This window comes from Capsicum annuum, chromosome 10 (genome assembly GCF_002878395.1).
Source record: "Capsicum annuum cultivar UCD-10X-F1 chromosome 10, UCD10Xv1.1, whole genome shotgun sequence".
Classification (NCBI taxonomy): Eukaryota; Viridiplantae; Streptophyta; class Magnoliopsida; order Solanales; family Solanaceae; genus Capsicum; species Capsicum annuum.
Window position 1 is genome coordinate 219,876,315 of NC_061120.1, and position 12,412 is coordinate 219,888,726.

A 12,412-nucleotide genomic window follows, 5' to 3' on the forward strand; every position below is an offset into this window, starting at 1 on the left:
CCCCCCCCCCCCCCCCCCCCCCTCTTTCTTATCAGAAGCCGGAATATATTTTGAGCTAAGATATTTAAAGTAATTTACTCCCATGTTTCCTGCTGGAAGAATAATGAAAATAACTCAAGTCTCCCGGAGAATTTGTCGATCACTATAGTTTAAGCATTTTGTTTGAATACTATTATCTTGTTGATTTCCATGGCTAAACTATTTCTCTGTTTGCAATAATGTTTATTCATTCTGTTTTACATGCTGCTGACTGCAGTCATTTTTCATCTGTAGTTCCTCTAAACCGTATAAACCAAATAGTTAATTTTTTCATACTTTGGTGAAATAATTTGTATCCTAAGATCTCTTGATATATTTTCAGCTAGAAGAAACTGCAGGTGAAGACAAGACAGACACTGACAAGAATATGGCGACAATGTTCCAAATTCTAAGGAGGCATAAGAGTGCCAAGCTTGAAAACTTGATCCTTAATAGAAAATCCTTTGCACAAACAGTTGAAAATTTGTTTGCGCTATCGTTTCTAATTAAAGATGGGCGTGCTGACATAAGTGTAGATGACAAACTCTGTCATATGGTTTGTAAGTTTCTTACATCCATATTTTTTTTCATCTTCTTCTTTTGCTGCTTGTTGTTTCATGACTCAGTAACTAATTTTTATGCAGCACCAAAGAATGCTCCTGCTTCTAATGCTGTCCTTTCTGGAGAGGTTTCTTATAACCACTTCGTCTTTAGATTTGACTTCCAGGATTGGAAGGTAACACAATCACCTCTCTTTCCTCTCGAAATGATACGGGACTGTAGGTGTTTGGGTGGTCTGTATCCTCTTCACTCTGAAATGACTTTCTATCTTCTACCAAAACTATGTTTCTCACACAAACCTAATGGCCAAGGATTTGGAGTTGGTTGATGACATCAACTGTCAAATTTGTATGATTCTGCACTAATCGGTGTTGATCAGTTTTGCCATCCCATTCATTTTCATCTGTGATGCATTAACATGTTCGCTGTTTTTCTTTGCAGTTGCCTGTCTAATGTACTACGCAAGTTTTCTGCTATTTTGCGGTTATTTTTCAATATATCATATGATCAATTTAAGTCCGATAATGATCTGTATTTTCTTCTGTATATGCAGCTTATGTTGGCTACTGTTGCTGCTGGAGATGAATTAATGCCACACAGAAATGATGCGGATATACTAGCCAATTCTCAACCAGGACCAAGTAATGTAGATAATGAACGAGCTGTCTCAACAACACCTATAAGGAAGTTATCTAGGAATCGTGGTCTGGTTTTGCAGGAGCAGGCTGTAGTTGAAGACTCCCCAGAAAATGACAATTCTGCAAGAGCTGCTGCCATTAGAAAAGGAAAGCGAAAGCTCACACAAGACTAGCTACGCTTATCCACTTCGAGATGATACAGGATGTTCTATAGTTATTTGTTAACTTCCTTTCAGATTTTCCTCCCTGCCCTTTTTGGCCAATATCTCTTTGGTTAATTGACGCAGAGATATCAAATGGACATTCGTTTTCCATTTATTGTGTTATGGAGGGGGATATGGGAATTCGAGTGTTGGGAAATCGCCAAGTGAGCTTTGTGCTTACTGTAAATTGTTTTCTGTTTGCACTTTGTAGTAATGGTGACATTGTTGGTAATACTTACAGTGTCTGTTTCCAAATGACTACTAGATTCCTTAGAGAAGTTGGTTTTAACCCCGTCTAGCCATGTTTTTATGGTATGACTGGATGATCATGGTTTACTGTTATCTGTTTTTAGCCGGGGGTCTATCGAAAATAGTCTTCTGAAATAGTAGTATGGACTACGTACACTTTACCCTTCCCAGTTTAAAATTGAAAATTGTACATAATGGAAGCGATGAGATGTGAAAATTCATTACTGTACATAATTGTCTAATAAATTGCTCAAGAAACTAAATGGTCTTGAAAATGGCATACAAATAGGCATCGATTGAGTGTATGACAGTGAAAGTTATGACCAACAGGTTCTGTTGAAGCAAATAATATTCCTTCCGTTTCAATTTGTTTGTTTTTCTTTTTAGTCAGTTTTAAATGCCTCGTCAAGTCAAAACTAGACAAATACAACGGAGGGACTAGATAGTTAATACTGATAAAAACAAAGTTCCCTTAGGAGAAAGACACAATTTCAGCACCAATTGTTATCCACTCACTCAAATGAAACGATCTCTCTCTGCCAATCTATGATAGATAGCAAAACAAGCAAGCGCTGCGCCTACTTCTGTTTCCTTTTAGCAACGAAAAATAAAAAAAGGCTTCCCTAAATCACCAAAGCCATACTAGTATTGCCTCAAGAACTAGCTCTTATTATCTTTTGGGATGTCGAGACCTGCGAATGCTGGGCTGTCAACTCCAACTGCCATCGCATTCAGACCATTGTCGACATACACCGTGGCACCAGTGATCGCTGAAGCCAAAGGCGAAGCCAGAAAAGCAGCAGTGTTCCCAACCTCCTCTGTTGGATCCATTTTCAAGTTAGATACTCGGAAGCAATAAAACCGCAAAGAACATACAGTAGTATGACTGAAAAATCAATTCTTTTGACAACGGCAAAGAGAACACACTTGGCCTCACTAGTGGCATGGTGGGTTATTATGAGAACTCTAACAACAACAACAAACAAAAAAAAAAAAAAGCCAGTGTATTCCCACAAGGGAGGGTAAGATGTATGCAGTCCATACCGCTACCTCCGAAGAAGTAGAGAGGTTGTTTCCGATAGATCCCCGGCTCAAGATAGACAACAACAACAACATACCCAGTATATTCCCACCAAGTGGGGTCTGGGGAGGGTAAGTGTACACAGTCCATTCCACTACCTCAGACATGAGATAGAGAGGTTGTTTCCGATAAACTGTTACGAGAATTATAACAACAACAACAACAACAAACCCAGTGTATTCCCACCTGGTGGGGTCTGGGGGGGTAGGATACGCAGTCCATACCTCTACCTCTGAAGAAGTAGAAAGGCTGTTACGAGAATTATAAGTGGAAAAGAAATGTTAAGCATCTGACTTACCAGCATATAACTCCTTCTGCAACGGAGCATTCTCCAATGAGTAATTTATCATCATGTCGATGAAGCCAATAGCTTTGGCTGCACGACTTCCCAGTGGACCTGGAAAGCAATTACTTATTTAATTTTTGGCAATGGAATTTCAGATTTACGAGCAGCAAGCAAATTATAAGGAAGCTTAAAAATAGGACTGTTCTGTGTGAGTCGAAAGTAGTACTCCACCAAATATATCTTTTATACTGTTTTAGTTTGTAATGGAATTGAAGGGATGTACTAACATGGAGAACACACTCCCCCTATGACGAAAACATACTACAAGCTTTTGACAGTGAACGTGTCTTTGAAATGGTTTGTGCAGACCAGCACGTTACGTAAAAACTGAGTGTTGTGATGCATACCTGCAGATATCGTGTTGACTCTGATTTTGTGCTTTCTTCCGGCTTCAAACGCCAGGACCTTCAGCAAGGCATAAACTACTCTTAAGCAATGCTCATAGTTGAAGAATTGAAGCTAAAGGAAATGAGATATGAATTATCGAAAACAAAATTAGCAAAAAACTTACTTTTGTGTCACTCTCCAAAGCAGCTTTTGCCGAACTCATACCGCCTCCATATCTGTAAATTTCAAGAAGAATATTAAACCTACACTGAGAAATTAAGAAAGTTCAACATGTGCAATTAAGGAGATTCATACCCAGGGATAATCCTTTCAGAAGCAATGTACGTTAGAGAGATTGTGGCACCGCCTGCAAGGTAAGGACATAACTGGAAGTTTCAGACTATTATTGATTTTTTACAAAACAGTTTCACAGCAAAAGAGATGTCAGACGGAACAGCACGTGATGTACTAATTCTGTTTTACTAAAATAACATAAGGCTAACAAGAGTTTACCGGGATTCATTATGGGAAGAAAATGCTTTAGTAGCGATATAAAGGAATAACTGGAGGCAGATATAGCTGCAAGGTATCCTTTTCTTGATGTCTCAGATAGAGGTTTGATAACCTACGATAAATATTTAAAAATTATTGACTCACGAAGATAATAAACAGAATTACAGTAAACGATGAAAGAAAGAAGGAGAAGTGTACCTCTGGACCATTTGCAAGTGAATGTACAAGGATGTCGATAGTGCCAAAATCTTGTTTTACAGATTCAGCAACTTCCTAAAATATCAGAAATTGCAAGATTATTTGACAAGTTTATCATCTCCATTGACATTATGCATTCCGTAACATACAATACGGAATAATCTATGGATGTCAATTATAAGCAATGTGGAAAGGTATGTTTGAGAATGCTAAGACAACCAGAAACATCTGATATATGTTTGAATGCTCTTTAACACGCATGAACCAAAGTTTCCTTTAACATGAGCATTAACAATTACATATGATTGCATGTAGGCACATATCCAGCCGAAAAGTATGAGAAACACCAAGAACTATATAGAGCATAATACCGTGACAGTCCACTTTGAGGATCCGGCATAACGCTTGTTTGTTTTCACCTGCACCATACAAATTTCACCAAGAATGGTTAGACTTGTACAGCTTTTTTTATAAATTATTGACGAGAGTGCTGAGACTAGTTGATCTTACATCCTCAGGAACATCTTCTGGACAGTCAAAAACTGCATCCAATGGGTAAACTTTTGCAATTTCCATCAATGAACCATCGGGCAACCTAAAACAGTAAATTACGTTATTCATCTGAAAAAGAGTAGAAAAAGGAATACATGAATATATAGAACATCTCCATTCTTACACTCGTGATTCATCAAACTTCCCACGCCTCAGACTGGTCTCGAAAATGTTCAATGCCTAAATATGAAGTTATTAGACAAGGCTACGGGCTACCTCTTTGCCACACTATAAGTAATAATAGTAACTTTATAAGTCAAAGATATACGTACAGGCACCCATGTCCCAACAAGAATTTCAGCCCCTGCGGCTGCAAGAGACTTTGCTATTGCCCATCCATACCCATTGTCATCTGCTATGCCAGCAATAAATGCCCTCTTACCTGCACCAATAAGAAATAGCAATCACGTATTGCAAGTACAAATTCAAAACTTCTGCACAAAACCACAACTCAAAGGAGAATGCTTAGACACTTTAGAGCAACCTCTCAAATCAATAGGCAACCCCGAAACTGGCACTTGTTCATTAGCTCCAGACATTGCTTTTGTAACCATCCTTTCAAATTTTATAGGAACAGACTTGAAGCTATGGATTGGCTTCGTGTGCGAGATATATGACGAACTTCTAAAATCTTTACAAGATTTTCTTTTACTTCCAAAACCGAAACTTATATTGCTCAATTTTGAAATATCATGAGATGCGGAAATGCATTGTTTGGTTGCTCGAATTTGCAAGCCAGGAGTTGCATTTGCAGCCATTTCCAGCAAGTCAGTTTACCACCGTAACAAAGAGGAATCTGGAGGAATCATAGATGGTCAGTGCTAAATATGATTTAACCCAGAAAATACATACGATAAGACATTAACGATCTAAGGAATTTGAGAAATTAAATCAGCCAAATCCAAATGTGCAAGTAAATGTCAGCATTAGCATACAACCTCCATAACAACAACAACGTAGCCCGTGTATTCCCACAAGGTGGGGTCTTGGGGGGTGAGGGTGGGGTGGGGTAAAGCGTATGCAGTCCATACCACTACCTAAGATGAAGTAGAGAGGCTAGCTTACAAACCTCTGTCAAGCTAAAAATAAGAATGATCAAGCACCATCCAGCTTAAAAATGTGTTCTTGGTATGAATTTATTTTCCTCCAAATGTTTTCGCGTATTTCCCTAGTGAGTGAACTACATTCAAAGATACTTATCAACTATTAATGATAATGCTAGCCAATTTGATAGTGGTTTCATAAAATATTAACAATTTATAACGATTCCAGTGTCGTTGGAGAAGGCAATTTGAACTTCAAAAGTTGAAAACTTTGTAGAGAAAACTAACTTCCACACATAAGTTGAAAATTTTCTTCATCAAAATTCCCTTAATAACATACACAACCTACAACAACAACTACCCTCGATCCAAAATAAGTCGAGTTCGGCTATATGCATTCTCTTAAGCTCAACTCATATCACCATTACACAAGACACAACATACAACAACAACAACAACTACCCTGAATCCAAAATAAGTTGAGGTCGGCTATATGAATTCTTGTAAATTCAACTCATATCACCATTATACAAGACACAACCTACAACAACAACAACAACTACCCTCGATCCAAAATAAGTCGAGGTCATCTATATGAATTCTCTTAAACTCAACTCATAGTACCATTATACAAGACACAACCTACAACAACAACAACTACCCTCAATCCCAAATAAGTCGAGGTCGGCTATATGAATCCTCTTAAACTCAACTCATATCACCATTATACAAGACACAACCTACACAACAACAACAACACCTATCCTCGATCCAAAATAAGTCGAGGTCGGCTATATGAATTCTCTTAAACTCAACTCATATCACCATTATACAAGACACAACCTACTACAACAACAACAACCCTCAATCCAAAATAAGTCGAGGTCAGCTATATAAATCCTCTTAAACTCAAACTCATATCACCATTATACAAGATACAACCAAAAATAAATAAATAAAAGCATAAAAAAATGTAGACATAAAAAACATAGCTCAAGTAATACACTAGTAATATTAATATATTATAGACGCATACATTCAAAAGCATTCTAGTTTTACTCCACAGATTTAATCAAATACATAACATTAACCTTGAAATACATATATTCTAATTTTGAATATATAAGAGTGACATTTACAAATGCATATATTCAAAAGCAAATCAAAAACTTCCTATGAAAAATAATTTAAAATCTTGAAATGCTGAAAATAATATATGATCAATGTAGCAAATCTAAACAGCATTGGAATCATACAAAAAAAAAAAAAAAAAGCTCACCTGAGAGTCGATGAACACGAAGAAGGAAGAATGGTATAAAGAGAAAAATAAATTGGTTAAAGATTTTTATATGTGTATTAATAGTAGTGATAAAAGTAAATTTATATTAAAAATTAAAATTGTATCGATGAAATCGAAGTTAAAGGGGTCGTTGGGGAGCTTTGAAAGTGCAGTAAAGTGAAGTGTGTGAACTGGTGGGAGTTGTGACTTTTTTGGATCTTGTGTAAAATGACTATTTTACCCCTCTTAAGGGTTGGGCTTTGGTAGTCCAAAGGTCCATTCCATTAAAAAAAAAAAAGACATAGTTTTCCGCTATAGAGGTATTTTCTTCGTTTCATAAAAAATAAATTATTAGATTTTAACGCACAGATTAAAAAAATCAAAGACATAAATTTGAGTTAGTAACTCAAATGGTCACTCAACTTTGCCAGAAAATTACTCAGCTTTGATTTTTACTCAGAAAGTCACTCAACTTTTACATTTTTACTCAAAAAGTCACTAAAAATGTGAAAGCTGAGTGACTTTCTGAGTAAAGATCAAAGTTGAGTGACTTTCTGGGATAAAAATACAAAGTTAAGTGACTTTCTGGGATAAAAGTCCAAAATTGAGTGACCATTTGAGTTATTAACTCACATAAATTTAATATAATTTTTCATTTTTACCCGTGTTTAAAGTACAAATCCTCAAGGGTATTATATACGTGAAGATATAGGCCTCGTTTGATCGTTAAAATCATAATTTATTGAAATTGGAGTTGGAGTTATATTTAGCGATGAATATAAATTATGACTTTTGGATTTCATGTCAAATGACTGTTTTGCCCCTGTTATGGATTGGGCTTGGTTGTCCAAGGTTCATTACATAAAAAGAGACAATTTTCCGTAGATATTATATACGTGCGGATATTGATTTCGTATGACTAATAAAATCATAGTGATCTTTTGGAGTTAGAATTGTGTTTGACGATTAATATAAATTATGACTATTTGGATCTTCTGTTAAATGACTGTTTTGCCCCTGTATGGGTTGGCTTGGTAGTCCAAGGTCCATTACATTAAAAAAAAAAAAAAGGGACATAGTTTTTCGCTAAAGAGATATTATATACGTGCAGATATATGTCGTATTTGGCCATTACAATCATGAGTTTTTGAAGTTGAAGTTGGAATTGTATTTGGCTATGAATACAAAGTTTGACTTTTTGAATCTTCTATTAAATGACTATTTTATTCTCTTAAATGTTGGGCTTGGTAGTCCAAGGTCCACTACACACAAAAAAAAAAACATAGTTTTCTGCTACAGTGATATTATATATGTGCATATATAGGTCATATTTGGCCATTAAAATGATGAGTTTTTGAAGTTGGAATTGAAATTGTATTTGGCTGTAAATATAAAATATGACTTTTTGAATCTTCTGTTAAATGACTATTTTATCCTCGTAAGGGTTGGGCTTGATAGTCCAAAGGTTTATTATACACAAAGAAAAACATAATTTTCTTCTACAGAGATATTAGATATGTGCAGATATAGGTTGTATTTGGCCATTAAAATGATGAATTTTTGAAGTTAGAATTGAAATTATATTTGTCCGTGGGTATAAATAATGACTTTTTGGATCTTCTGTTAAATGACTGTTTTGCTCCTATTATGGGTTGAGCTTGGTAGTCCAAGGTTCATTACACAAACAAAAAGATATAGTTCTCCGCTACAGAGATATTACATACGTGAGGATATAGGTCGTATTTGGCCATTAAAATGATGAGGTTTGAAGTTGGAATTGAAACTATATTTGGCCGTGGATATAAATAATAACTTTTTGGATCTTATGTTAAATGACTATTTTGCCCCTGTTATGGGTTGAGCTTGGTAGTCCAAGGTCCATTGCATAAACAAAAAGACATAGTTCTCTGCTACAGAGATATTATATATGTGCGGATATAGGTTCTGTGTGGCTGATAAAATTATAAGTTTTTAGAGTTGGGGTTGTGTTTGACCGTGAGTATAAATTGTGATTTTTGGATCTTCTATTAAATGATAAATTGTGATTTTTGGATCTTCTATTAAATGATTGCTTTGCCCTTGTTATGGGTTGGGCTTGGTAGTCCTAGGTCCATTATAGACAAGAAAAAACATAATTTTTCGCTACAAATATATTATATATGGGCAGATATAGGCCTCATTTGACTATTAAAATCATAGTAATTTTTTTGAAGTTATAGTTGTGTTTAGCCGTGGATATAAATCATGACCTTTTTTATCTTCTGTTAAATGACTATTTTGCCCCTATTACAGGTTGGGCTTGATTGTCCAATGTTTTACACACAAAAAAACATAGTTTTCTACTAGAAAGATATTTTGTATAGTTTTCTGCTAGAGAGATATTCTATACGTGCAAATATAGGTTTCGTTTGGCCATTAAAATCGTAAGTTTTGGAGTTAAAATTGTATTTGGCCGTAAATATAGAGGGTGACTTTTTAAATTTGTTGTTAAATGACTATTTTGCCCCTGTTATGGGTTGGGCTTGGTAGTCCAACATCCATTACACATAAAAAAACATAGTTTTCAGCTAGATATTATATACGTACAGATATAGGTCTCCTTTGGCAATTAATATCATAAGTTTTTGGAGTTGAAGTTGTGTTTGGTGATGAATATAAATTATGAATTTTTGGATCTTTCATTAAATGACTATTTTTCTCCTGTTACGAGTTGGGCTTGATAGTTCAAGATCCATTTATAGAAGTTCATTTTTATTAATAGCTCACAGATTAACATGGAGATAATAAATGAATAGAGGAAGAAATTAATAGAAAATACTGTAAAAAAATGACCGGGTGATCATATTTGTTGTAGTTAAAATAGCTGAGCGATCGTTTTTTACAACTATCTCAGATTTATTTTGTATTTGACCGATAAATTTATATCGATCATCAAATATAGTATAAATCTTATCACATGCTTAATTCTATTTTTTAAAGATAATTATGGACCGAACCCTTGGTCCTTTTAATTAGTAAATGAAAATCGTCTTGGCCCATAATAAGCCCAAAACAAAAATGAAGATAAAAAATATTTATAGTCCAAATCGGCCCAAAAATGACTGTATTCAAGTGTATAAAACAAGCCCCTGGATGTAGGGTTTTTAGAATTGATTCTCAGTCTCTTTCTTTTCTCTTCTCTGCTGCCGCTGAGAAAGTCTTCACTGTCTTAACATATCCATCTATCTCGATAACATCAACATTATTATAAAAGTTTGGGACAACAGAAATACTGAATAACACAGATAAATTTTATACAAATTGGCACAACTTATGCCATGAACAAGCTGTGTGGCGAGTCATCCAAATGCAAACTGTCGACATCGATTTCAGAGATAGAAAAGATGAGTTGGAGATGGTGTGGCGTCAGGTTGTGAATCATAGTCGGGGAATTGGTTGATATCAATTTTGAGTAGTTTGGTAATGATGATTTGATCTATTATAATGTGTGCATATGTTTTTTTATAACTGTGATATCTGAATTAATTTTTTGTAACATCAACTAAATTCATGGAATATCTATCAACTCTAACCAACAATAAATACAAAGGCTAGTTTAATTTAATGTGTTCATTGTTTTATCACTTTGTTTAAAATTAATGAAACATTTATTCAAACAAAGTCTCATTAACAATGCACAATAAACACATGATGTGTTATATATCAAACGTGTTGAGATTAGATTAATGCAAGTCTATCTGATATTAACCCTAATTAATTCAAATGAAAATTCATCATGAATGACACAAACAAAATAAAGATAAATCTTTAGTGTTCCAGACACCAGCATGATCATTTATTATTTATTATTTTTTTCTTTTGGTGGAGGGAGAAAGTTCAAATCCGACACGCGATGTACCGGTTCCACAGGTGGTTTAATTGTTTCATTTATGAAGACACACAATATTAACCCCGATTAATCCAACACGAAATTAATCATAACTTAAATAAACAACCCCTGTGATTTGGTGCATCATGTGTCGGATTTGAATCTTCTCCCACCACCAGAAGAAAAAGAAAAGGAGTAAATAATAAATGATTGAATCCGTTTTTGGAATACTAAACTGAGTTATCTTTATTTTGTTTGTTACATTATGAATAGTTCATCCTTGGATTAATCGGACTTAATATCATAAAAACTTACATTAATCTGGTCTGAACTCATTTGATATATAACGTATTATATTTTATTGTGAATGAAACTTTGTTTGAATTAATATTTCATTGATTTTAAATAGTAGTGATAAAATAATACCACATTAAATTAAATCAACCTTTGTGATATATATTCTGAGGAGAGGTGATAGGTATTTTATAGATTTAGTCAAAGTTCATGAAAGTTACTTCGGATACTCTAGTTAAAAAAAATAATTATACACACACATTAAATTAGAATTATTTTAAAGCGACATAACAAAGCAAATTGTCACTACCAAAGTACTCTAAACCGATCAACTAATTCTCCCTAGCTACGATCCACAACTTGACGACACATCTTCTCTAGTTAATCTTTCCTATCCCAAAAATCAGTGTTGATATTTTGCATTTTGATGACTTGCCATATAGCTAGTTCATGGCATAATTCGCGCCAATTTGTAATTACTTTATCTGCATTCTTTAGTATTTCTATTGTCCCTAACTTTTGTAATACTGTTGATTTTCTATGTCGTCTCCTACTTTTATTTTGAGTTTTTTGCTTAGTTTAGATATGTTTGACTGAGATGAAATGAGCAATTTGACTAGTAAACTTTATACGGTGTTTTTGGTAAGCAGGTTGAATTATTCTTGAAATGTATTGGATTTACGTGCGGAATTAGATTCCATATTGATGGTCCATATAAATTTCATCAGTCCAATATATAATAAATTTGAGATAATTAAATAAACTGACTGCTCAATCATTTTAGTGATAACAAATATGACCGAGTGACCGACCATCTTGTACAGGATTTCCTGTTGGTTTCTTCTGCTCTTTCTTTAAAATCTCCATATTAACTTGTCAGTCATTTTCATGCTTTCCGCAACGAAAAGCCACATATACACCTTTATACAGTTGAGATTTACCCCATCATCACACTAAAATGACATTCAACTCTGCTATTATATATCCATCACGATCCAAAATCATATCGTGTATTTTCACTTTTAACAAACACTACAAACTCATCTCTCGAGTTACACCATCATCAAATCAAAAAACACACATACTATATAAACTTCTATTATACCATATCACAGTCCAAAATCATATCACGTATTTTCACTTCTAACAAACATTACAAACTCATCTCGAAAAATTACACCATCATCAAATCCAAAAACACGCATACTATAAAAACTTCTATTATTATACCATATAAAATTC

At 34.4% G+C, this 12,412-nt stretch overlaps 2 protein-coding genes across 3 annotated transcripts in view; one reads left to right on the forward strand and one right to left on the reverse strand.

The window, feature by feature from the left end:
• LOC107843944 (non-structural maintenance of chromosomes element 4 homolog A) overlaps positions 1 to 1,675 on the forward strand; it is a 4,435-nt gene extending 2,760 nt beyond the window's left edge. The window contains exons 5-7 of the mRNA XM_016688389.2: positions 362 to 578; positions 663 to 754; positions 1,133 to 1,675. Coding sequence (XP_016543875.1) covers positions 362 to 578; positions 663 to 754; positions 1,133 to 1,390 — 567 coding nt within the window. The 3' untranslated portion in view covers positions 1,391 to 1,675. The remainder of the gene's footprint in view (positions 1 to 361; positions 579 to 662; positions 755 to 1,132) is intronic.
• A 444-nt stretch (positions 1,676 to 2,119) lies between these two features.
• Positions 2,120 to 7,229, reverse strand: LOC107843945 (enoyl-[acyl-carrier-protein] reductase [NADH] 1, chloroplastic-like). Of its 2 annotated transcripts, XM_016688390.2 has the most exons (13): positions 7,009 to 7,229; positions 5,171 to 5,482; positions 4,959 to 5,068; positions 4,811 to 4,866; positions 4,645 to 4,729; positions 4,506 to 4,553; positions 4,135 to 4,209; positions 3,937 to 4,048; positions 3,739 to 3,790; positions 3,608 to 3,659; positions 3,444 to 3,501; positions 3,049 to 3,147; positions 2,120 to 2,487 (listed from the first exon to the last, which is right to left on the reverse strand). In XM_016688390.2, exons 2-13 carry the CDS (start codon positions 5,442 to 5,444, stop codon positions 2,330 to 2,332), a joined length of 1,179 nt encoding a protein of 392 aa, XP_016543876.1. In that variant the 5' UTR covers positions 5,445 to 5,482; positions 7,009 to 7,229; the 3' UTR covers positions 2,120 to 2,329. The 2 variants fall into 2 exon arrangements, with proteins under 2 accessions (XP_016543876.1, NP_001311545.1); NM_001324616.1 differs by lacking the exon at positions 7,009 to 7,229 and having other exon boundaries at positions 2,330 to 2,487; positions 5,171 to 5,444.
• Between the last annotated feature and the right edge of the window lie 5,183 nt (positions 7,230 to 12,412).

Coding starts and splice junctions, on each gene's coding strand:
- LOC107843945 (XM_016688390.2), bottom strand. CDS start 5,444: ATGGCTGCAAATGCAACTCCTGGCTTGCAAATTCGAGCAACCAAACAA. Junction 4,867..4,958: donor TTGTTGGGACATGGGTGCCT/GTACGTATATCT, acceptor CTTCATATTTAG/GCATTGAACATTTTCGAGAC. Junction 3,660..3,738: donor TCTGAAAGGATTATCCCTGG/GTATGAATCTCC, acceptor TGAAATTTACAG/ATATGGAGGCGGTATGAGTT.